The 24459-nt window shown below is 49.9% G+C and overlaps 2 protein-coding genes across 4 annotated transcripts; both read left to right on the top strand.

Moving 5' to 3' along the window:
• Positions 1 to 457: 457 nt before the first annotated feature.
• On the top strand, positions 458 to 8176 carry ZPR1 (ZPR1 zinc finger). 2 transcript variants are annotated; one of them, XM_060251263.1, is made up of 14 exons: positions 458 to 605; positions 687 to 848; positions 1666 to 1756; positions 2355 to 2425; positions 5138 to 5224; positions 5344 to 5466; positions 5587 to 5640; positions 5799 to 5865; positions 6116 to 6186; positions 6284 to 6373; positions 6462 to 6572; positions 6736 to 6822; positions 6963 to 7028; positions 7605 to 8176. In XM_060251263.1, exons 1-14 carry the CDS (start codon positions 495 to 497, stop codon positions 7740 to 7742), a joined length of 1329 nt encoding a protein of 442 aa, XP_060107246.1. In that variant the 5' UTR covers positions 458 to 494; the 3' UTR covers positions 7743 to 8176. The 2 variants fall into 2 exon arrangements, with proteins under 2 accessions (XP_060107246.1, XP_060107247.1); XM_060251264.1 differs by lacking the exon at positions 1666 to 1756 and having other exon boundaries at positions 511 to 605.
• A 2441-nt stretch (positions 8177 to 10617) lies between these two features.
• On the top strand, positions 10618 to 24203 carry BUD13 (BUD13 homolog). 2 transcript variants are annotated; one of them, XM_060251351.1, is made up of 11 exons: positions 10618 to 10773; positions 13792 to 13885; positions 14540 to 14624; positions 17402 to 17456; positions 18587 to 18885; positions 19000 to 19316; positions 19562 to 19670; positions 20566 to 20704; positions 21498 to 21682; positions 22511 to 22592; positions 23289 to 24203. In XM_060251351.1, exons 1-11 carry the CDS (start codon positions 10628 to 10630, stop codon positions 23380 to 23382), a joined length of 1605 nt encoding a protein of 534 aa, XP_060107334.1. In that variant the 5' UTR covers positions 10618 to 10627; the 3' UTR covers positions 23383 to 24203. The 2 variants fall into 2 exon arrangements, with proteins under 2 accessions (XP_060107334.1, XP_060107335.1); XM_060251352.1 differs by having other exon boundaries at positions 19571 to 19670.
• Positions 24204 to 24459: the final 256 nt, after the last annotated feature.

Genomic DNA, 24459 nt, shown 5'->3' on the forward strand with positions numbered 1-24459 from the left:
CTCTCCAGGGTCTCCAGCTGAGGTTTTTCACACCTATTTGCCTGGACCCTTTTTAGTTGGAGATGCCGGGGATTGAACCTGGGACCTTCTGCTTCCCAAGCAGATGCTCTACCACTGAGCCACCGTCCCTCAACCACCAGCCATGGAGGTTGGGGTCACTATGTGTCCCTGAAAAAAACCAGGGCCCCCCAATTCTTCAAATGCGGGCTCTGGGGCTGGTTGGGCTAGATGACTCTGGAGGTCCCTTCCACTCCAGGGCGGTAAGTGGAGCAGCCTGCCTGAGGAGAGGCCGCCTCCTTCCCGCCCGGGCAGCTGCAGGGGGTCGCTGGAGACACCCGGAGGGCCCTGCTGTGACGTCACCCGCCAGCCCCCGCGGTTTCCCCGGCGCTGCTTCGCACGTCATTTCCGGTCTGGGGCAGACGCCGGAAGATAGAGGCCGTGCGGGCGCGTCATTTCCGGTCCGTGGCAGGCGCCGGAAGGAGGGTCGGGAGAGCATGTCGGCGCTGGGGGGGTCCCTCTTCCGCCCGCTGGGCGCCGCCGAGGAGGAGGAGGAGCAGCAGCTGCCGGCCGAGATCGAGTCCCTGTGCATGGCCTGCCTGCGCCGCGTGAGTGGCCCCGCCCGCCCCCGAGCCTTGCCCGCCCCCCCCTCCCCGCTCCCCTGACCAGGCCCCTTCTGTCCCCGCCAGGGCGTGACGCGGCTGCTGCTGACCCGGGTGCCCTTCTTCAAGGAGGTCGTCGTCAGCTCCTTCGCCTGCCACACCTGCGGCTGGGCCAACGCCGAGATCCAGTCGGCCGGCCGCATCCAGGAGCGCGGAGTGCGCTACACCCTCGCCGTGCGCGCCCGGCAGGTCGGTTGGCCTCCCTCCCCTCCCCGCCCCGGGCTGCTCCGGGAAGCTCTCAACACAGGACGGCCCGGGGGAGCTAGCCTGGTCTGCAGAATCCCGCAGTGCCCGTAGAAAGGGCCCAGGTTGCGCCTGGGGAAATGAAGGCGGTGCCTCAGCCTGGCTTGCCTCACAGAGTGTGTCTTGTGGGGGTGGGGACCTTTCCAAAGGTTGCACTTTGGAGGGGAATAATACCCCGAGGGAAAGCTTTGGAGGCAGGGACCCGAGGTCAGCATTTCAAAACACATGGAGGCCAGACTGGCCATGGCTGGCTTGCTGCTGTGTTTCCTCCTGAGCTAGAAGGGAAGGCTGTGGGTAAGGATGTCCTTGAAGCCAGCGTTGTTTATTTAGAAATGTCTTGACAGCCTTTCTCTGCAACTGGGCACATCCGATTCACAGCAGGCATTTACACAACAAAAAATAGCTGTTAAACTTTTATAACATAGGACCATAACAACATGTCACAACAGGACTTCACCTGCTGTTCTGCCAGCTGTGTGGTCCATGCCACCTACTTCCAGTTCACCCTCAAATTAGGCTTGTATTACCCTTTCTCTCACTTTCTCTGGGTGCTGCTGTCATAAGCCAGATCAGGTTGGGAACACATCCAGACAGGCAGAAAGCGCCTGGTGCCTGTCCCCAGTTTGTGCAGCTTCAGGTGGGGGGAGGGGTTTTGTGTGTCCCTTTCAGCTCAGGTTCCCCTCAGCCCATGTCCACACACCCCCAGTGGGCTGCTGCAGGGTTCCTGGGTTGGCGTAATCTCTCCTTGAATCATTCTCTCCAGGATTTGAATAGGGAAGTGGTGAAGACTGACTGTGCCACAGCTAGAATCCCAGAGCTAGAATTTGAAATCCCAGCTTTTTCCCAGAAGGGAGGTGGGTATATGGTCATTCTGGTATGTCTTGGGGCAGTTGGCAATGGTCTTGGGAGGACAGGAGCAAGAGGCAGCAGCTAGTCCTCAATGTGTTGCAGAGAAGGCGCTACTGCTCTGGGCTCTGCAGGGAGCTTTTTTTTCCTTTTGCAATAGTTGCCCTGATTTGAATGATAGTCTTTGCAGAGGGGCCAGAAGGCATCGGTCCACTAGTTGGCACGTTAAGAAGTCTGTTCTTGTCTCTCTTCTGGTTAAGTGCTGGTTACTTCAGACTTTGGGACTGAATTAAATTGTGGGTCATGCCAGTTGTACTCCACCCCCAGGCACCTGCTGCCCTCATCAGAGTTCCAGCTGCAGGGTTTTCTTGGGGCTGGTGGTACCTTGCTTCAGTAGAGGGAGGCATGAAGGCAGGGGGCTATTAGAGGCGAAGAAGGAAGCTGCAGAGCAGGGCTTGTGGCTGCCTATTAACCAGCCATCTGGGCTAATGCTAGTTTGGGAGAGCCAGCAAATGAACTGCCTGTGCCAAAGAGGAGGAGCACAGCTGCTGCTCTGGGGTCTGGAAGGAAATAATTAATGTGTGGCTTCCCCTCCCCTGTCACTAGCACTCACGACGATTGAAGGGATAATTGACAGAGCAATAGCAGGATTGGAGCAGGATCAGCCGGTCCGCAAGGTGAGTTGCTTGCAAAGAATCCTTGTGAACAGTAACTGGTTGGTGTTTATTTAGGTATCTATATATTTCCTTTCTTCTCTATGGGAACCTAAAGCCACTTACAGCAACATTCTGCCCTCCTGGATTTTGTCCTCACAAGAACAGCCCTGGGAAGTAGATGATGCTGAGCAAGAGTGGCCGGCCCAAGCAAGGTTGTCCAGCAAGCATGCCAAGCAGCACGGGGCCTTCTTGATTGGACACCTTAGCCACCACGCCATGCTGGTGCTGCAAGGAAACATACTATATATAAATCAACCATCAAAAAAACCAAGCTATTATAGCATTTTGGGCCAGCTTTGATCTCGTTGGCTGGTTTGGCTGAAGTCACAGACTTGGTGCCCAAGGGCCAAAAGTACTTGGCCCATGCCTTCTGGTTGCGCCTCTAGGCATGCTAGGGAACCTGGAACAGGAAAGGAAAAGTCAGTCCGCAGCAAAGGCATCCCTCCCACTCTTTCCCTCTCTGCTGTTTCTCTGCCTGTTGCTTTGTGGTAGTGGGGAGTCAGCTGGAGGGGCAACATGTGTGAGTGGCCATGTTGGCTACTGATGGGTGTCTTGCACATTAAGCTGACTGAGGCTGAGTTTGAAAGAGTTCTTGAGGTTGTAGTGGAAAGCTCAATGAAAACATTGACCCAGTGTGCAGCAGCAGTGCTAAGAATTATTTGCAAAGGTATTGAAAACAAACCAACTAGCAACATTTGTATATAAAGATATAGTGCAGCCTCATTTGGAATACTGAATGCAGCTCTGGTCAGTGTGATATACTGGTTCAGAGTGGTGGTCTCTAATCTGGAGAACTGAGTTTGATTCTCTGCTCCTCCACCTCAAGCCTGCTTGTTGACCTTGGGCCAGTCACAGTTTTCTCAAAACTCTTTCAAAGGTGGCTGATTTGGGTAGATGAAACAAAGGTGATTTTGAGACTACTTAGGGTAGAGAAAAGTGGAGTATAAAAACCAGCTCTTCTTTTCCTCTTACTGTGTCCCAAAGAGGATATCTATAGCCCAGGCAAGCCCAATCTTGTTAGCTCTTGGAAGCCAAGCAGGATTGACTTTGTACTTGGATGGGAGACTTCCTTGGAATACCAGAGCCTGGAGGCAGGGGCAGGCTTTATTCAGCCACCTCTCTGAATATCCTCCAGGCCCTCCATAGTGGTCAGTCACCAGAGACTGCCATGACTTCCAGGAACACACACACTTACAAAACAAACAAAAAGGATATTGCAGAGCTGGAGAAAGTAAAAAGGCAACCCAGAAGATGATGGGGTTCCTGTGATGAAAGACTGGCGGTCATGGGATTTGCATTTAGAAAAAAGATGCCTAAAATAGAAGTTATAAAATTATGCATGGGATGGAGGATGTGGCTAGAGGGAGCTTATTCCTCCCCCCCCCCCATAAAGTTAAAATTCAGGGTTATTCATAGAATCATAGAGTTGGCAGAGAGTGTCCACAAATACCTCCTTCTTAGTTCACAGGTTCAGCATTGCTGTTAGACAGCCATCTAGTCTCTGTTTTAAAACCTCCAAAGAAGGAGAGCCCACCACCTCCTGAGGAAGCCTGTTCCACTGAGGAACCTCTGTCAGGAAGTTCTTCTTAATCTTTAGCTGAAAACTCTTTTAATTTCAACCTGCTGGTTCTGGTCCAACCTTCCAGGGCAGCAGAAAACAACTTCACACCGTCCTCTATGACAGCCCTTCAAGTACTTGAAGATGGTGATCATATCACCTCTCAGTCGATTCCTCTGCAGGCCAAACATCCCCAGCTCCTTCAACCTTTCCTCATAGGACTTAATCTCTTTGTTGCCCTCCTCTGGACACATTTCAGCTTGTAGATATTCTTCTTAAATTGTAGTGCCCAAAACTGAGCACAATACTCTAGGGTGAGGTCTAACCATAGCAGAGTAAAGCAATACCATCCCTTCATGTGATCTGGACACTGTAGTTCTGTTGATACAACACAAAATCTCATTTGCCTTTTTAGCCACCGCATCACTGCTGACTCAGTGTTCAGTGCACGGTCCACTAAAGCCTCTAGATCCTTTTTGCACCTACTGCTGCTAAGACAAGTCTCCCCCGTCCTATAAATATGCATTGGATTTTTCCTGCCTAAATGCAGAACTTTATATTTATCCCCATTAAAATTCATTTTATGTGTTTTGCTCTGTTTTCCATCCTGTCAAGATCATCCTATGTTCTGACTCTGTCTTTGCTCAATAAAGTGGAGAACTAGGTTTAGGAAAGACAAAAAGAAACATTTATTCAACAAGTAAATATGCAGATGGCACAGCCACATTAGTAGAAGAGTTGCTATGGGAAGCAAACTTCACCTACCTGTGGTTCAAAAAATCACATTTTGGGGAGCAAATATTGAGCAGTGTCTGGATGAATGGGAAGACCATGAAGTTGGGTGAGGTTGAGGTTTGGGGGCTTTTGGATGGAAGGCTCATCTTGCATATTAGAAACTGTCTAAAAATATAGTTTATGGCCCTAATATGTTAATACCTTAAGTCCTCCGTTTCACCGGATCGGCGTCTAAATGCCTGGCTGGTTCTCACAGAAGAATATAGCAAGTTGAGGCTGAAAAGGGGATGCGTCTGGGCTGAGTGAGACCAGCTTTCCTTTAGTGCACAGCAGCTGAAGTCACAAGAGTGAAGCCAAGATCGTCTCCTTTTCCATTTCAGGATGTTGACCCAGGTGTGGCAGGAAAGATAGATGAATTCCTTTCCAGGTTGAAGCATCTGAAAGAAGTGGAGGAAGCCTTCACTTTCGTAAGTCCCTGCAGGCTGGTGTTGCTCGCGGGGCCAATAATCTGTATAATTGCCTCCCCCCCCAATGACTTTCAGAAGCAAAAGGAGGATTTCAGCCGCTTCCCCTCCCTCTCTGCCAGGTCCTAGATGACCCTTCAGGGAACAGTTTCGTGGAGAACCCTCATGCCCCACGGAGGGATGAAGGCCTGGAGGTTGCCTATTACAAGCGATCTGCCCAGCAGTCTGCAATGCTGGGGATTCAAGTAAGCCAAAGGAGGCGCTGCTTCGGAATGGAGGCGCTCAGGCCAGTTTGACACACCTTCCGCTTCCTCATCTTTTGTGGCCTAAATGATGGAGAGCTTTCTCTTCCCTTTTCTTTTCAGGAAGAAGAGTCCGATGAGAAGTCAGTGGAACCAGCAGACGATCTGAGGAATGAGGTGAGTGAAGTCGCTGAGCTCTGGCTATTTTGGCAGAGGAGAGCCCGGCGTGGGGGGGGGGGGGGGGCTGTTCCTCTGAAGCAGAATCCAGCTGTGGGCCTGGCTGTCAACTCTGGGCGTCATTCAGATGCCTTGGCGTTGTCTCTCTGTCAATCCAGGTACTGCAGTTTAACACCAACTGCCCCGAATGCAATGCTCCTGCCAAGACCAACATGAAGCTGGTGCGTATCCTTTTCAAGGCCAGAAGAGCAGCTGTGGCCTAGGAGGCACCTGTGCACTGACGGGTCCTCCTTCTGGGTGTTGCTCGGTGGTGAGTTGGGTCCATTGCTGGGACTGCCAGTGCAGGAATCCAGCGGGATGTTCTCATTGCGTAGCTGACAATGGGGCATGTGGGCTGATCTGCTTGAAGGGGTTTGGCAGCAGGAGCCTGGCTGCTGGGGTCTGTGTGTGGCATTCCTTGACTGCCCGTTTGCAGAGATTCCCCACTTCAAAGAGGTCATCATCATGGCTACAAACTGCGAGGCGTGTGGCCACCGCACCAATGAGGTGAGGCTTTTCTGTCTGGAAGAAGTCGGTTCACCTTGACTTGCCGGGGAGGTAAGCTCAGCCTCGCCATTCACTGTTTCTCCCTGCTTACGTGTAGGTTAAATCTGGGGCGGCCATAGAGCCTTTGGGGACCAAGATAACCCTCCATGTGACAGGCCTCTCGGACATGACTAGGGACCTTCTTAAGGTAGGGCCTTTCTCCCAGTATGTTTGTTCCCTCTTGTAAATGCCCTAGAGACTGAGGGGCTCAGCAAAACATCCTTCCTTTTCCACAGTCAGAAACCTGCAGGGTGGAGATTCCAGCGCTGGAATTTGAGCTGGGCATGGGGGCCCTGGGTGGCAAATTCACAACCCTGGAAGGATTACTGAAGGATATCCAGGCCCTGGTGAGTGACTGCTGTGCATCAGCTGCTGCTGGAGGGGACCGAGTCGCAAGGGTGGAGCTTGGGGAAAGGGAAACAGTCCCTCAATGAGACTTGGAATGCTCTGTGCCTTGGAAGGGGGAGCTGCCCCTGAGCCATCAGCTAACGCAGAGTCATTTCTCGGCAGGTGGAGAAGAACCCCTTCACCTTGGGGGACAGCTGCACCCCTGGCAGGGCGGAGAAACTCGGTGTGTTCAGCAGGAAGCTGCAGCAGGTGAGGCCCTTGCAGACTATGTGACATTCACTTGGAGTGATGCTCTTCCTGGCCATGCACTGATTGGCTGGCTGGGAAGAGGGTTTGTGAAGTCTCTGCTGCACACACAGCACTGTTTCTCTCTTTTTCCTCCTCCCAAGATTTTGGATGGGCAGCTGCAGGTACATTTTGTTATGGATGACCCTGCTGGGAACAGTTACCTTCAGGTAAAGTGTGTGTAAGATTTAAGTTTTATAGTATGTTGTGCACGGGCCAGCACGGGCACAAAACACAAGCTCTAATGCCTTGGCCAGCACAGAGGCAGCCAGAGAACACACCAGAGTATTGTGCTTCAAAGGAGCAGAAGCAACTGGCTTGCGGTGACTTCCCTTATGCTGCTTGTTTGGGTGCTCTGGGCCATGGCTTAGGGAGGAAGGTGCATGAAGCAGAATAGAACAACTGGTTAAGAGGGTGTGGGTGTGTGGGAATGGCTGCACTGGAGTGGGCTCCAGGTCTATTCAAATGCCCACTCATGGCACTGGCTGTCCTAAAAAGACAACAAGGAAGAGGCTGGGGAAAAAGCACACAGTCCTGCAGCCTGAATCTTGGTGCTGAAGATGGGGATAGGTTTCTTTAGGGGGATGTATTCTGAGCTCAGCCATGACCTTCTCTTCCCAAAAGGGGAGCATGTTCTTATTTTTGACTTAATTTTCAAGATGGGGAGGCAAAGGTCCATGGAAGCCCCTTTGTGTTCTGGCTTTTGACCTGGACCCTGCCGTAGCTTCACCTCCTGCTCCTTTCAGAACATATATGCCCCTGAGGAAGATCCGGAACTGCGCGTGGAGCACTATGAGCGTAGCTTTGAGCAGAATGAGGAGCTGGGCCTCAACGACATGAAGACGGAGGACTACGAGACAGAGAAGATTTCCTCTGAGTCGTAGCCTTGATTTGCCAGGCCAAGCCAGTGGTGGGGGGTGAGAAGCAATGAAGAAGACCAGGATTGCCAATCCCCCTTCTCAGGACACAGCCTCGGCCCTGCCCAAGCAACAGCTTGTAGCTGGTTGCCCACATAGCAGCTGTAAGAAAGCATGGTCAAAACATTAAAGCTGAACTGTTGCTGCACTTGAGGCTGTAAGGATGAGATTTTTGTTTTGCATACAGAAACAAGCAACGTTCTCTGGAAATTTTTCTTTTTTCCACGTGGTGGTTTTGCAATGTAACACGCTGAGTGCTTGGTCTGGTACTGGATGCTGGGCACTGCAGGAGTCAGAGGCAGACACCTCTGCTGTTGGCTGCAGAATGACAGTTTCAACCACCTACCCATATGTTGTGCTTTCCATCCATTTTCACAAAAATAATAAAAAAAATTCTCCTAGTTTCAAGTATGATTTCTTTGACAGTGAAACAGAACCAACAGACTCCTGCCTCTGGAGTAGAGAGATAACATTTCCAGAAATCTTGAAGCTGTGAAAAAGCCTGTGTGTTTTCCATTTTGTTAGGAAAAAAATGAAACCTTGGGGGAAAGTGAAATATCTATAGAATACTTTCCTATCAAACCTAAAGTTGTACTGATTTACCAACATAAAGGGTATCATTTACAACTTGGACATACAGAATTATACTATCTGGCATCTTGTTAGTTTGGTGTACTGGTTAAGTGTGTGTACTCTTATCTGGGAGAACTGGGTTTGATTCCCTACTCCTCCACATGCACCTGCAGATGTGACCTTGAGTCAGTCACAAGTTCTCACAGAGCTGTTCTGCTCAAGAGCAGTTTCTGTCAGAGCTCTCTCAGCTCCACCTTCCTCACAGCATGTCTGTAGTGGGGGAGGGAAAGGAAATTCTAAGCTGCTCTGAGACTCCTTTGGTAGTAAAAGGTGGGGTGTAAATCCAATCCACTTCCAGAAAGCCAGTTTGGTGTAGTGGTTAAGTGTGTGGACTCTTATCTGGGAGAACCGGGTTTGATTCCCCACTCCTCCACTTGCACCTGCTGGAATGGCCTTGGGTTAGCCATAGCTCTGGCAGAGGTTGTCCTTGAAAGGGCAGCTGCTGTGAGAGCCCTCTCAGCCCCACCCACCTCACAGGGTGTTGTGGGGGGAGAAGATAAAGGAGATTGTAAGCCGCTCTGAGTCTCTGATTCAGAGAGAAGGGCGGGGTATAAATCTGCAATTCTTCTTCCAATCTCCTCTTCTTTACAGAATTTACATTTCTATATCTTGGTTTTCTGTAATTGTACCACCTACAAATTTTTGCCAGGAAAAGGTGAAGGCAGAAAAATTCTGTAGTAAGGAAAAGAATATCTATTAGAACAGAAACACATGTAGTCACCATATATAGGCTTAATATCTGAATATCAAACTTCATAAAACTGAACACACCAAATTCTTCACTAATGTATACAGTTAAACAAATTACAGCATCCTAATGCCAGTAGTACCATAGCGATAAACAAGAGTTTCTGAAGATCTTGGTCTTTCAAGGGGCTCCTGGGTGCAAATTTAACTGTTCTGCTGCACAGCACACAACCACTTTCTAAACTGACATACTCAAATAGGAATACTGGCTGTTTTTGTTGTTAAGTTGCACAGTCTAGTCTGACTCAGCGACCCCATGGACAAAGTCACGCCAGGCCCTCCTATCTTCCACCATCCTCCAAAGTCTGCTCAAATTCATGTTTGCTACATCAGTAACACTGTCCAGCCATCTCATCTTTTGCCGTCCCCTTCTTTTGCCTTCTGTTTATCTCATATATACTAACTCATCTTCCACTATATTTTAATGTATTCTTTTTTCTAATGGCAAACTAGAATTATGTTTATATGTGTGTTACATGTTTAAATTAAACCTGAAAAACTTATGCCCTCATTTTAACCCAGAGCTAAAATTAGCACAGACTCTCATTGCAGTCCACACCCAGGATACTGAAAAGGGTTTAGATCCAAGCGGGCAGCCATGTTTCGCATGCTCATGCTACGCTGATAAAAGGTTTGCTCAGTTTGTTAATTTTACTATTCTGTCATTGTACCATTTTTACGTTCTAAACCACTGCCTACCAGATAATTTTACTTCACTGTCGTTGGTTCTTAAATCTGTACCATGTTGCATTCTGGGCCACTGCCTACCAGCTCTGTATGGCTCTGCTCAGCTATGTATGGCTTTGCTCCCTGTGCTGGATTCCTCGTCTGATGAAGTGTGCTTAAGAGCACACGAAAGCTGACGTTCTAAATAAAAACTGGTTGGTCTTAAAGGTGCCACTTGACTCCTACTTTGTTGAAAAGGGCTTAGTACATGGACATCATTCCAACTTATTTGTTATTTCAGCCCAGTTAACATAAACTAACACACCAGACCCCTGCTAAAAATCATTTCCATGACTCTGCATACTAACTCACTGCCCACTTTCTCTGTATTTAGGACTGCTTGCCATTTCATACTTTTGTCCGATGAAGGGTGCTTCTAGCACACGAAAGCTGACATTCTGTATAAGACTTCGTTGGTCTTAAAGGTGCAACTGGACTCTTGCTCTGTTCTCTGAAACACAGTCGCTGCTGCCAAAATACGTTTAGATAAATATAAATATTCTCCCAACTGCTTTTCTCTAGATTGCCTCGCATAAAACCGGCCCCACTGCTTGTTTGGAGTGCAACCCCGTCTCTCCTCTCACCGGCTGCAAAAGGACAAGAGAAGGCCCTTCCCCTTTCGTGGCTCGGGGCAGCGGAGCTCCGAGTCCTTCCCGGGCCTGGTTCCCGGGCGGAAGGAGGAGCCGGCTGCCCCACCGCTACCGGAAGCCGCCTCCGCCACTTCCGCTTCCGGTGGCCTGGTGAAGATGGCGGCGGCAGCGGCGGCGTCGGGCCTGTCCAAGGCGGAGTACCTGAGGCGGCGCTACCTGGAGCCCGGCGAGGCCGAGGGCGAGGCCGGCTCGGGGGCCAAGAAGCGGCGCCGGAGGAAGCGCCCCAAGGAGCTGCCGGGAGGGTGAGCCGCGGCCGGGGGGCGGAGACCACGCCTCCCCCCGCCCCTGCACCGCTCTGCCTCGGGTTCCCAACCCCCCGGTGGCGCCTGGAGTTCCCCTGGAATTGCAGCTGAGGGCTACATTTTTTTGGGGGGGCGAAATTAAAAACGACACCCCTTTATGGGCCCATTTTATCTTATGGACTGCATACCAAATTTGGCGCCCTCCCTCCGGCGGCACCCAGGGCAAGCGCCTCTCCGCTCCCCCCTAGATCCAGCCCTGGCTGAGGGCAGGAGTTCGTCAGGTTGTTCCCTGCAGCGTGGGGAGGGCGGCCTCACGTCCCCGCTGAGCATCGCCCGGAGTTCTGCTCCCCCGTTTGGTTGGGCGGGAGAAGGGCGACGGGCAGGTGAGGCTGTTTCAGGACTCCAGCTGCCTGCAGAAGGGTGTGTGCTGGCCTCTGCTGCTCTTCTCAGCCAGCTTTTGGGGGGAATAAGAACAGACAGAAGAAATTAGCCACTTGCCCCTGTGGCAAGAACACCATGGTGGCTGAAAGCAGCAACCCCCTGGATCCCACTGGTGGGCGATGGTGTCATTCATGCTCATGCACAACTTTGTCAAACTGGATGGAATCAGACTTGCCTTGTCCCCTGTGTCCTGTTTGTTGGCCTTCCAGGGCTGCTGTGCAAAACAGGATGCACAACTCATCTAATTCAGCAGGACTCTTCTGATGTTATGAAATAGAACAGAGTGTGTGTTGATCTTTTGGCAAGATATGGGGGTGATTGTGAGAGGGCAGCAGTGGTCACTCTACTTACATCTCTGGAGGCAGGTCAGGGAACCCAGGTGGGCAGCCTCCTGTCAATTGCATGGGCCCTCATAGGGCTGAGTTTTGCTGGAGAATCTGTCAACAGAGAGCCTTTGGAAGTTCTCACTTGTTAATAAGTCAGACAACATTGTCAAAGCTGAGCTGGCTCTGCAGAGTGCCTGGATGAAAGATCTCCTGGGAAGCACCTGTCTTCCTGTAGTTCCATGACAGAAGAAAAGCACAATATAAATCTAACAAATAAATGGCAGATGCAGCTTTTATCCAAATTAGTAGAAGCATTTGTCTGTGGCCACTGAGAGAATAATTTGATTGAAATAAATAGGAGTCCAGTGACAAACTGAAATAGATGGTAAACTGTCTATGGGCAGTTAGAATTCTGTTTCAGTATATCTGAAGAAGTGTGTATGTACATGAAAGCTTATTTCCAGAATAAAACTTTGTTGTTCTTAAAGGAGCCATTGAACTCAGACTTTGTCCAAGTAGGTAGCCATGTTGGTCTGAAGCAATGGGACAAAGTGTAAGTCCAATAGCACCTTTAAGACAGATTAAGGCTGTGAGCCTTCATGTGCATGCACACTTTGTCAAACAGAATGGAATCAGACTTGTCTTTGTGTGTATACATACTCTCTCTCTCTCGGCTTGACTTCGCGAACGAAGATTTAAGAAGGGTGCAGTAGTCCACGTCCGCTGCAGGCTCGCTGGTGGCTGACAAGACCAATGCGGGACAGGCAGATCCGGCCACAGTGGCTGCAGGGAAAAGTCTGATTTGGGGTTGGTGCTGTAGCATACACACACACACATACATATAGCAAAGGCTGAACAGCAAATCAGCATACAGTATACTGAAATGTTTTAACAGATGCAAACAGAAACAACAAGCTAAGTTCATACGGTCATTATATTTTAGATTCAGTTCCAGGAGAAATAGGCAAATAAATGTCTCAGAGTGTTAGGAACATTAAGAGTGATTATATGGTCCTGTTGTCACGTCCCCTCTCAAGTAACTGATAGTATCATTTACTTAGCTGTGATGTTGGTGTTGTCTCCTCTGTTGCCAGACCAGAGGAGTGTGTACCAAAAAAACAGTCTGATTCAATGTATTACAGTTACAATAATTATTCTGCTATTTCAAATAAATACACTAAAATAAAGAGAATGTATAGCCCTTTTTAGTGGGAATGTAGGTGTAAGGACTGAATGAGTTTAGCATGTGCAGTGAGTTAAAAAAACCAACATCCCTGTTGAGTCTTGGAGAGGTGTTTGTTCTAGGACTTGTAATAATTTGTGATTCAGCAGTTTCTCTTTCGATTCTGTTCTTGAAGTTCCTTTGCAGTAAAACAGTTTTTTTGAGGTCACCTATTGAATGTCCTGTAACGCTGAAGTGTTCACTTACAGGTTTCGCAGTTTTGTGATTCTTGACGTCTGATTTGTGTCCATATATCCTTTAGCATTGTGTTTGACCTGTTTATTTTATTTATTTATTTATTTATTTTATTTATTTAAGATTTATACCCCGCCCTTCCCACAAGTGGCTCAGGGCGGCTTATTCTATGTAGAGAACTGAAGGTTGGCACTTAATGGCATATACAGTGTTAGAAATTGAGCAAGGGTAATTAACATGTGGAATTCACTGCCACAGGAGGTGGTGGCGGCCACAAGCATGGCCACCTTCAAGAGGGGGTTAGATAAAAATATGGAGCAGAGGTCCATCAGTGGCTATTAGCCACAGTGTGTATGTGTGTGTGTGTGTGTATATATATATATATATATATATATATATATATTTGGCCGCTGTGTGACACAGAATGTTGGACTGGATGGGCCATTGGCCTGATCTAACATGGCTTCTCTTATGTTCTCTTATGTTCTTAAGTGAATGATCCTGAGATATTGTAGCTGGTGTTGTTAGGTCCAGTGATTGTGTTGTCCATGGATGGTTACACTAGATTAAAATCTTGTTAACGGCTTCCAGATTTCTGTTTGTTTTTGCCACAGCAGACCAACACAGCTGGAATTGTTGTTTGATGAGAAAGGGACCAGCCTTGGCCTTCAGCATCTAACAGCTCTCCTCATTGATGGCAGCTGGTTGGAAAAGCGCTGAGGAGTCAAGCTGTGACCTTTTCAGAGTTTCTGTTCTTGGCAGATGTACCTCATTCCTTGCTACTGTCACAAATTGTGTTGATTATTTATCGATTTATCTTCTTTTGACTTCCAGGATGCGTATTGTGGATGATGATGTGAGCTGGAAAAGCATTTCTAATGTGGAAGGAAAGGAGGAGGAAGAGGTGGAAGATGGAGACCTGCCTGTGGTGAGCATTTAGCTCTGGGAATGGCACATTTAGACTGCAAACCTCAGGAGAGGGCAGTTCCCTGGGAGCAAACTTCATGGACTAACATGAACACATATGAACAAATGAAGCCGTTGTATACACTGAATCAGAGCCTTGGGCAGTCACAGTTAGCGTTGTCAGACTGGCAGTGGCTGCGAAGGGTCTCAGGCTCAGGGACTGAACCAGGAACCAACCATCTGTACATCAAGCAGATGCTCTATCACTGAGCCACTGTGCCTGCCCTCCCCGCAGGACTTGCTTCCAAATAGATCTGACTAGCATCGCTTCCTTGGTTACTGTATTTATTCAAAAGGAAGGCAGTTATGAATATAAGACACACACCCCAGTTATGCACTCTCCCAGTTTTTTTACTGGACGTAGCTGCGGTTTGTATGTGAATGTAAGATGACACCCCTCCCCCTTTTAATGGCATTCCTGAGAAAAAAAAACCTAGTCCTGCTTTGGAGTAAATACTCTATACAACACTGGTTTTACTAAAAACTGTACCTAGTAATCTAACATACAGGTTGCTTTCGTGGGTTTCTGCCTAATGTCCAGGTGTTTTGGGGGCCTTTGCAGTTGGTTGTTCTCTTGAGCTTTCCCAAATGTCTTCTCTTGCCCTGCTACATCCAGGTGGCTGAATTTATTGATGAGCGGCCAGAAGAAGTAAAGTGGATGGAGGAATTCCGTGGCAGTAAGAAGTGGAAGCTCTTGGGAGGTGAGCCTTCTTGCATTCTGTGCTTTGTGAGATGTTTTGGTGGGCTTTGCACAGAGAAACACAGAAGCCAGACAGCTTTTGGTTTTATGGAGAAGAATTCAGAATGTTTGCCTGTATATCTGTTTAAGCTGGATTGGGGGAAAAGGGCGGGGGGGGGGGGCTGGTTAGAAGGTGAATAGAGGGGGTAGGGAAATAGCCATGGAAGGGTAACCCATATATAGCAGCACTACACAAATGAGAATGAGAAAAGGAAGAGCTGGGATTTCAAACAAAGTGTTTAGCATAGTGGGATTCATTCCATGTCATGCAGTCAAGCAAAAGGATCACAAGATACTTGAATGCTTATATACCACCCCACCAAACCCTTACATATATGCTATGACTATTAATATTAGATATGTAGCAATATTCCCAGGTTGTATCTGTGTGTGTAGGATTTTCTCTCCTGACCACTGTCAAAATTAGGCAGCCCTCTTATATCTGGAGTAAAGAAACGTGTTTCCCTGTTTGCCTTCCTGCTCTCCCCTTGGCATGAAGCACAGCGGTTTGTGGGTGAAAAGTGAGAGTGAGAATGCCAGGCTGTCTGTAGAAGGGGCCCTGGAGAAAGAGACGCATACCCCCCCTCCTGTGGCCATCTTGCACCTTTTCCAGGTGTCTTGTGGTGGCTTGAGTCTGTGCTCTGTGGCCAGCTTGCTCTCCTTCTGGTAGCCACCTGAGTGCTGGAATGAGAGTGCAGAGGCTGTGAAAAAGGGTGGGGGATTGTTGGAGAGAACAGGCCCTTTGCTGTCCATCACCAGCATGAGGCCCGCAAAAGCTTCCGTTTACCCACCCTCTGTTTCCTCCAACAGAGACTATTTCAGAATGGAAACCACAAGCTCTACTGAGCAATGGCCACGCCCCCTTTTCTGAAAGAAGAGGCAGGTGCCACACGGGGCAGTGGTGCTCAGAAGTGTGACTGAGCATTGCTGGTTTTGCTTATCTAGAGATGATGGGACTGGAAATCTTTGAAAAGCAAAAAACCTGTCTCAGTAATGTGCAGTAATACTGTCTCAGTATGCAGTAATTATGCACAACTTCAAACATAAGTCAGTTAATTTAAAGTCATGGTGATGTCCCGAGTGTGAATCTTTATAATAATAATAATAATAATAATAATAATAATTTTTCATTTCTATCCCGCCCTCCCCACCGGAGCAGGCCCAGGGCGGCTCACAACATAAAACACACATTACATCAGTTATAATTATAAAACACGGTTAAAACAATTACAAAGTATTAAAATTCACATAACAGTATGGCGTTATAAACAAGTTTCAATAAATTTCAGAAGTAAAAACATTTCAAGAATAAAAGCATTTCTAGCAGCATATCTAGTTTTGTCACAAGTTTTTTCACTAATTTTTTCGCTAGTTGAAGGCCATCTTGAAAAGGTGGGTCTTACAGGCCCTACGGAATCCCTCTAAACATCGTATGGCCCTCACCTCCTCAGGGAGTTGGTTCCACAGTAGTGGAGCAGTAATAGAGAAGGCCCGGTCCCGGGTGGCTTTCAGTCTGGCCTCCCTTGGCCCAGGGATATTCAGCTGGTTTTTCCCAGATGACCTCAGTGCCCTCTGGGGCTCATATGGGGAGAGACGGTCCCTTAGGTAGGTAGGTCCTCGGCCATATAGGGCTTTAAAGGTAATAACCAGCACCTTGTAGCGAACTCGGTATGCCACTGGCAACCAGTGCAGTCCGCGCAGCCCCGGCTGCATGTGCTCCCACCTTGGGAGCCCCAGCAACAGCCTAGCCGCCGCGTTCTGCACCAGCTGCAGCCGCCGAATTCGGCACAAGGGCAGCCCCATGTAGAGGGCGTTGCAGTAGTCCAGTCTCGAGGTGACCGTAGCATGGATCACTGTTGCTAGGTCACGGCGCTCTAGGAAGGGGGCCAACTGCTTCGCCCGACGAAGATGAAAGAACGCGGACTTGGCAGCGGCTGCTATCTGTGCCTCCATTGATAATGAAGGCTCCAGAAGAACCCCCAGGCTCTTGACCCTGTGTGCCGCTTTAAGCTGCACACCGTCAAGGACTGGCAAGGGGATTTCCCCTCCCAAGGCACCGCGACCCAAGCACAGGACCTCTGTCTTCGTTGGATTCAACTTCAGCCCACTCAGTCTGAGCCAGCCTGCCACGGCTTGCAATGCTAGGTCCAGGCTTTCTGGGACGGAGCCAGGCCGGCCATCCATTAGCAGATAGAGTTGGTTGTCATCAGCATATTGATGGCACCCAAGTCCAAACCTCCGGGCAATCTGGGCAAGGGGGCGCATATAGATGTTAAATAACATCGGGGAGAGAACTGCCCCTTGTGGGACCCCACATACTAGTGGGTGCCTCCGGGACCGTTCCCCCCCAATGGCCACCCTTTGTCCCCGTCCTTCGAGGAAGGAGGAAAGCCACTGTAAGGCCAATCCCCCAATCCCCGTGTCGGCGAGCCGGCGGGCCAGTAACTGATGATCAACCGTATCAAATGCGGCTGACAGATCTAACAATATCAGCACCGCCACGCCGCCTCGATCCAGATGCCGCTTATCCATGACTCTGTTGGGAGGTGGAGGCATGTTGGGGAGCCTTCATGGAAGCGAAGTTCAAAGAAGAAAAGTCTTCAGAAAACCCACTGAACTGAAGTGGGGAAGGCCTTTTATGGTCTCCTCTGTGCGGTGGGGGTGGGGTCTTTGCCTTGCTTTGTACACACCGCCTTATTGGTGTGCCTGCTTTATTGGTTGAATTACGTCTTCTTTTAGATCACAATGAAGAGTCACAAAGCTCTGATCTTTCTGGAACTGCAAAATCAAACAGGTGAGGGGGTCGGTTGGGTGGATCACAGCCTATTATTTAGCCTATTATTATTTATTTAGTGGGAGAGGGGGTGTTTTTTGTTGGTCCCTGTGGTAACCAGGTGCTGGGTAGCAGGAGACCCTGTGGCCAGGCCTTCGAAGAAGGTAGGGGGAGCTGAGAGTCCTGTTCCTCTCAGCAGGACCCCTAAAATGAACAGGTGGTGGCAGTGGATCCCCTAGCAGAAGGGAAAGGAATAGCTCCCTCCAGGAGGTGGCAACCCAAAGGAGGCAGTGGCAGAACAGGGCCTGCAAGTCGAACAGGCCTGTTCTGTAAGAAAAAGACATTGTGACTATGCTGCATACTATGTCTTACTGTAAATAAATTTGACAAGTTAATAAAATTGGTTAAAAGCTAAAAAGAAAAAAAAGCAGACCTGTTCCATCACAGGCAGTGTCAGGAAGCGGAGAGGGAAGTTGGGCAGTTGCTCTGGCCAGAAGAGGGTCTCCAGGCTAGCTCCAGATGATTGCTATGTGTCAGCCAAAACCATATCAGAATGCCGGAAGAGCCGTGGTTCCTCTGGTCCAGCATTCTGTTTTGCCAAGCAGCTGCCTCTGGAGGGCCAACGAGCAGGGTGCAGTGAGAGGCCAAGGCCTTCCTCTGAGGCTCCCTGCTGGCTCTAGCACCCAAAGGTTGCTGTCTCTAGAGGGAGAGGTTTTGCTCAGTCACCATGCTGAGTGGCCTTGGTTGGACCTCCCTCCCTCCATGAATCTGTGTGATTCCCCTGTTGAAGCCATCTGTGTTAGCAGCCATTGGTGTCCACCATCAGTGAATTTTTAACCCATAAGAAGACCATTCCTCTTATGCCATGATTGCTTGGCTTACTCAGATGTCTTAGGTGGAGTTTGCCAAAAGCCTTTCAGAAGTCAAAGCATATGGAGTCTCCTGGGTCACCTTTATCCACATGCTTGGTAACAGGCTCACCAAACGCCAAGGTGAGGCAGGACTTCCCTTTGCAGAAGCCATGCTGATTTTCCTTCAGCAGACCTTGTTCCTCGATGTTCTTGATAATTCTGTCATTCATAATGGAATGGATAGCAGGAGCTCCTGGTCCACATCTGTGCATGCAGCAGCTTTCCTTTTTTGTCTTTCAGTTCAGAAGCCGTGAAGCACAAGCAAAAAAAGCATTCACCAGAATCGTCCCCACCCAGAAGGGGCCGCCACAACTCCCCAGATCTGCTTCATTCTGTAACGGGCAAAAGCAATCGCAGAACTGCAAGTGGAGGCCAAGAAGAATGCTTTCCGAATAAGCACTTAGCCCATCAGAGGCAGCAGGTTACCTCTGATTTATCCCCTCCCAGGAGGAAAAGACACGATTCTGAAACGGACCTGTTGCCTCCTCAGAAGTCAATGCCATCCCTTGCTGGGCTGAGGAAGCAAGGCAGTGCCAGAGGTAAGTAGACATGTTAAAGGTGCTGAGCAGTGGCACGTGACGTACTCATTCACCTGGAAAAGACCACATCTCCTTATCTCCCTGCCTTCTAGTATTTGCAGTCTCTTTTGACAGGCTCTTTTCTGGCTGCTAAAAAGTCCCAGCGACACGATTCTGAATCTGAGTCGGATTCTGCTCCCCCAAGGACAAGCACCAAAGCCTCTTCGGATTCAGACCTTTCCCCACCACGGGCCATTCGCTGCACGCAGCCTCAGGTTTCTCCTGATCTTTCTCCTCGCAGAAGGAATCAGTGCGGGTCTTCAGACTCTGACTTGTCTCCTCCCCGAAGAGGGCAGGATGTTGGACAGAAGGCCCGCAGGTCACAAAGCCCCCCTGACCTCTCACCACCGCGGCGGGCCAGAGACTCCCGAGGAAGGGGTGATGGGGAGCAGGTGAGGCCTCTGCTGTTTTGTTCCCAGCTGGCTCTTCCACCAGCTGATAGCTTGAAGCAGTCTGGGGGTGTGGACTGTGTGCTTGGGATGAGCATCCGGGTGCGTGACGGGGCTGCTATGCCTTAGGTGTGGTTGGAAGAGCCAACCCAGGTGGAATTGAGGGTGGGGCATTGCTCTTGAGTGGAAAAGGCCCAAGGTTGCCAGTCCGTGACCCGGCTCTTGCGTTTCTTCTGGCTTGTGGGTAGAACCCTCAGATGCTGTCGGGGGGCAAAGCAGGCTTGGTGTCGGCTGAGCTGCTGCGGAGGGAGCGGCAGGAGTTCCGGAAGCAGGAGAGGGGCAGCAAACACCTGGAAGGTGAGAGCAGAGTGAAGTGTGCTGGCTGGGCCTGGCTTGGGGCCAGGGGGTGGGTGAGGGAGGGCTGAGGCAGGCAGCATCTCCTGTCCAAGACCACAGCTGCGGTCAGAGGTGGGTTTCAGTCCTATCTGGAGGGTGTCAGGTTCTGCCAGTTATCGACTCAACAGACCCGTGCTCATATGGTTAGAATTTATTTAAAGTCAGATACTGGGGTTGACCTTCTGCTAGAAAGCCATTGTCAGAACTAACCTAATAGGCCAAGTGGATACGATTAAGAGGCAGTAAAATGTGCGGGTTCACAGTGTTCCCACTTCCAGGGTGTGCTGTTTCTCATGAGGGTTGGTACTAAAGGCACAAAGCATCTTCTTAGGCCTCAAGGTCACAGTTGCATTCCCAGGCGGACTGGCCTGTTGTTATGACAGCCAGATAAAAAAGCTCATTGTAGCAGTGATGGATGCCAGCAAGTTTCTGTCCACCACTCTCCTCCTGCACATACTTAAAAAATCAAGTGTGTGGTTACAAGCAAGCACTCAGAGAAATGAAACCTCGCATACCACAGTAGGAAAGAAAACATGGCAGGCGCATCCTGACAGAGTGTGCCGTGCGCTATTCCCCCCAGGGGCATCTCAGTGTGGCAGGGCTGCGGTGGCTTCTGGGATGAGATGTGAGGTTGCAGCGCTTCTCAGGACTGGGGTGCACTTCTCATCCCCAGGTGCAGAAGTGGCTGGTGACAGTCCAACCCAGAACAGCCAGCTTGCCAGCAGCAGAATCAATTCGGGGGGAATGGGACACACGCATTGACTGGATTTGCTGACACGGACTGAATTGATCAACTTGAGGGTGTGACACTGTGGAATGCGCTAACGTGGCTGGTGTGGTTGTTTCGTTCCCACAGATGAATCGCAACATGCAGCCACCGTTTTCCGGGATAGGTCCGGCCGTAAGAGGGACCTGAAGCAGGAGCGGCTGGAGCAGCAGAAGGCAGCTCAGCAGCAGTCCGAGCGAGACGAGCAGTATGCCCAGTGGGGCAAGGGGTGAGCTGCCTGGGCCCTGGCGGTCTGTCCTCAGCTCCACATTGAGAGCCATTTTGGGGTAGTGGTTAAGTGCGTGAACTCTTATCTGGGAGAACTGACTTTGATCCCCCACTCCTCCACTTGCACCTGCTGGAATGGCCTTGGGTCAGCCAGAGCTCTGGCAGAGGTTGTCGTTGAAAGGGCAGCTGCTGTGAAAGCCCTCTCAGCTCCACCCACCTCACAGGGTGCCTGTTGTGGGGGAGGAAGTTAAAGGAGATTGTGAGCCGCTCTGAGACTCTGTTTCAGAGGGAAGGGCGGGGTATAAATCTGCAGTCGTCTTCTTATCTGGGAGAACCAGGTATGACCTGTTGGAATGACCTTGAAAGGGCAGCTGCTGTGAGAGCCCTCTCAGCCCCACCCACCTCACAGGGTGTCTGTTGTGGGGGAGGAAGGGAAAGGAGATTGAAAGTCACTCTGAGATTCAGGGTGAAGAGCGGGATATAAATCTAATATCATCATCTACCTCACAGGGTGTCTGTTGTGGGGGAGGAAGGTAAAGGAGATTGTGAGCTGCTCTGAGACTCTGAGATTCAGAGGGGAGGGTGGGATATGAATCCAATATCTTCTTATCTTTATCTTCATCTTCTCTTCATGGCCCTTGCAATAGTGGGGCGGGGGCAACAGCAGGTCTCTGGCTGGAGCTGTATTCTGGACTGGGAAACCCCGTCCCTTTCTCTCCTCTTGCAGGTAGCCTTGTCTTCTCCAGGCAGCAAATGAGAACATTCCAGCCGATTGACTCTGTTGCCTTTTGCAGGCTCGCCCAGAGCAGGCAGCAGCAGCAAAACGTGGAGGATGCCGTGAAGGAAATGCAGAAGCCGCTTGCCCGGTACATCGATGACCAGGACTTGGACCAGATGTTGCGGGAACAGGAGCGAGAAGGAGACCCCATGGCCAACTTCATAAAGAAGAGAAAGAGCAAGGAGGGGAAAGATCGGAAAGGTCTGCATTTGGTCAGGGCTTCCCGGACTTGAGTGCTGTTGCTGTGGGGTCAGCCGCAATCAAGGGGTGGAGCGCTCCGTATGGAAGTCCTGGTTGATACTTCTGGATCAGTACTTCTATACAGAACACATCACCCCTTGAGATGCAAGCCATTATGTTTGTACAGAACTTGAATTCTGGTTTCTGCCCTCCATTGTCAGGGGTGGAAGAAAGGGCTCCGTGAGGGCAGGGGGTCTGGGCCTCCTGTGAAGGGAATGGTGGTGGAGTGCAGGCTCCCTGCCCCCTCTTCTCCATCCCCTTCTGGGCTGCAGTTGACTTGCACAGTCCATTTCCGGTTCTTCTCTCGCTATGAAGGCTAGAAGCTTGGCTTCTATGAAGGAGGCTCTCTTCCAAGGTGCCTGTGCTGAAAAGGCCGCTTGGTCCCAACACCGCTGCCCTCCGACTCTTGCGTGTTGTCGGGAGAAGCAGGGTCATATAGGGGTAGCTGCTCCCCCTCCGTGCTTTCTCCATAAACGAAAGTTTTATAAGTGCTGGTTAGCATTTGTTTACTGCTTTGAGTGTGAGGGAGGAAGGCAGGATAGAAAGATTTTTACTAAAGTATTTACATTAGGATCACTCAATTGTAAGGCCTTTAGGGGCCGGTTTTGATGGAGGGTGCAGACTGTAAATAATGTTGAACTATAAATAAAGAGAATAAAGATAGCTTGCATGGGGGGTTAGTAGTGGGCCATATTAGAGTCTTCACTTGTGTGTGGACTAGCAGGTGTGGGGTGCAAACGTTGACTGCTGATACAGAGAAAATGATGAGGCCTTTTGTCCCCCACCCAGAAAAGCCAAAGTACAGTGGCCCAGCTCCACCTCTCAACCGATTTAACATCTGGCCTGGGTATCGCTGGGATGGAGTTGACAGGTAAGGGCGGCTTTCTTCTACTGGTGTTTCTTTGTGGTTTATAGTCCACCTGTCTTGCAGAAACACAAAGCTGATCGCGCAGTATATAAGGCAGTATGATCAACAGGTTGGGGTATCCGGTAACCCCCGAAATAGTGTTTGGATTGCAGAAGTCTGAAACAAAGTAAAAGCATTTGGATGCAACATGTTCAACGATGCAGAAGTTACATAGAAGGGGGGCATCTTTCTGCAGAAACAGACAGCACCCAATAGTGTGCTCGACAGTTCCTTTTGCTTTGTCAAAGCATCTTTATGAATCATTTCATTAAAATACAGCCCTATTACCTCTATTTTAAAAAGCCCTCTAATAATTAAGTTTTGCATCGTTTCAGAAGCCCCAAACTTCTGTAATGGATGGTTCTGAGTTCAGGTTGTGTCTTGTATACTAGATAGATTTTCAAGACTGACAAGTCTTCTGTCGAGGTGTCTGTTTCCTCTTTCATTGCTTGTGCTCTCCAAGGCCCACAACAATCTTTGCATCTCTAGCAGGATCCTTCAGATGTTGGTGATGTGCAGTTGCTGCCTCCCGTAAACATCTGGGTTGCCCCTTGAAGTCCGTCCAATACCCCTGAGCTCCCTCCCTGCCCCACCCCCTGCTCTCCGTGGTCTGGGCAGAGTTTCTCACAGACCCTTCTGCTGTTGTCTCCATTTCTGCAGGTCCAACGGCTTTGAGCAGAAGCGCTTTGCCAGAATTGCTAGTAAAAAGGCAGTGCAGGAGTTGGCGTATAAGTGGAGTGTGGAAGACATGTGAACGGCCACTCTGAGACACACGAGAACCTCCTGCCACCCCCTGCAGTGATCCTATAGTCCCTAACGACTGTGATTAAAGGCGTTCTGCTCCCAGGGCCCTTTCAGGTGCTTTCAGAGGTTGGCAGAAGCCGCTCGCTCTGGGCAGCCAAAGCAGAGTGAGGCTGGGGATGCTCCTGGAGCGAACAGCGTGCAAGAAGGACTCCACGCGAGGGTCTCTTTTGTGAGAATGCCCAGGGGACAGTCACTGCCAACCATGCTGGGTGCCCAAAAGGGTCAATTCCTGTTGCGTTTGAGCCCTTGAGAGCACAGCAGCCAGATACCTCCTCAGGCGCTTTCTTGCCAGAGACGGCACGAAGGAGCACTCCTGCTCAGCAGCACTTCAGCAGGGAGACCTCGGCCTGTGCTGTCTGGACTGTGGGCAAGCTGGATTCCCTGGCTGGGAGGGGACTCTGGGCTTTGCCGCGTGGCCTTCTTGACTTTCCTGCCTTGCGGAGCCAGGTTGAACTTGTGCGGCCTAGAGGCCAGAATGGCCCTCCCCCTGCCTGAGGCATATTGCTTCCTCTGGGGGCATTGTCATTTAGCAACACCTTCTCTGTAGCCGAGGCAGCTGCTTGGGAAATTAAATGGTGAAGGTAAAAGACTCTTAGAGCGCCCCTTCCCCCCACACCCGGTGCCCTGTTGAGGTAGGCTTGCCAAGTGCAGCAAAGAAGTTTCTCCAACAAAGCGAGGGTCTTCAGGGCGGGGGGCTGCTCACACTTAACGTTTCTGAAACCCTTTGTAAACTTGATATATAGTTTTGTAAATAGCAGCTTTTGTATTTCATTGTGTGGGTTTTTTTAAGACACGTTCTTGCTCCTTTGGTGTCAGAGGTGTGAGGCATCAGGGTTTGAGGTCTTGGGCCCTTCTTTTAATGAACACTTTTGTTTGTTGTCCTGTAGGAATTATTAACACACTTTCACTGTGGGGTGACCGCAACTCAGAAGTACCAAGGTGGAGAGCCAGAAACTGAACAAGTTAGGAGTTGTGTGCAGAAAGGGACAGGAGAACTTGGCTTTAAAACGGTTACCCTTTTGCACTG

Source organism: Heteronotia binoei, chromosome 12 (genome assembly GCF_032191835.1).
Source record: "Heteronotia binoei isolate CCM8104 ecotype False Entrance Well chromosome 12, APGP_CSIRO_Hbin_v1, whole genome shotgun sequence".
Lineage (NCBI taxonomy): Eukaryota > Metazoa > Chordata > Lepidosauria > Squamata > Gekkonidae > Heteronotia > Heteronotia binoei.

Excerpts from the sequence above, each read along its gene's own strand:
- ZPR1 (XM_060251263.1), top strand. The coding sequence starts at position 495 with ATGTCGGCGCTGGGGGGGTCCCTCTTCCGCCCGCTGGGCGCCGCCGAG. Across the intron at positions 2,426-5,137 it reads AGGATCAGCCGGTCCGCAAG|GATGTTGACCCAGGTGTGGC; the intron begins GTGAGTTGCTTG and ends TTTCCATTTCAG. Across the intron at positions 7,029-7,604 it reads CTGGGAACAGTTACCTTCAG|AACATATATGCCCCTGAGGA; the intron begins GTAAAGTGTGTG and ends TGCTCCTTTCAG.
- BUD13 (XM_060251351.1), top strand. The coding sequence starts at position 10,628 with ATGGCGGCGGCAGCGGCGGCGTCGGGCCTGTCCAAGGCGGAGTACCTG. Across the intron at positions 13,886-14,539 it reads AAGATGGAGACCTGCCTGTG|GTGGCTGAATTTATTGATGA; the intron begins GTGAGCATTTAG and ends TGCTACATCCAG. Across the intron at positions 14,625-17,401 it reads GAAGTGGAAGCTCTTGGGAG|ATCACAATGAAGAGTCACAA; the intron begins GTGAGCCTTCTT and ends GTCTTCTTTTAG.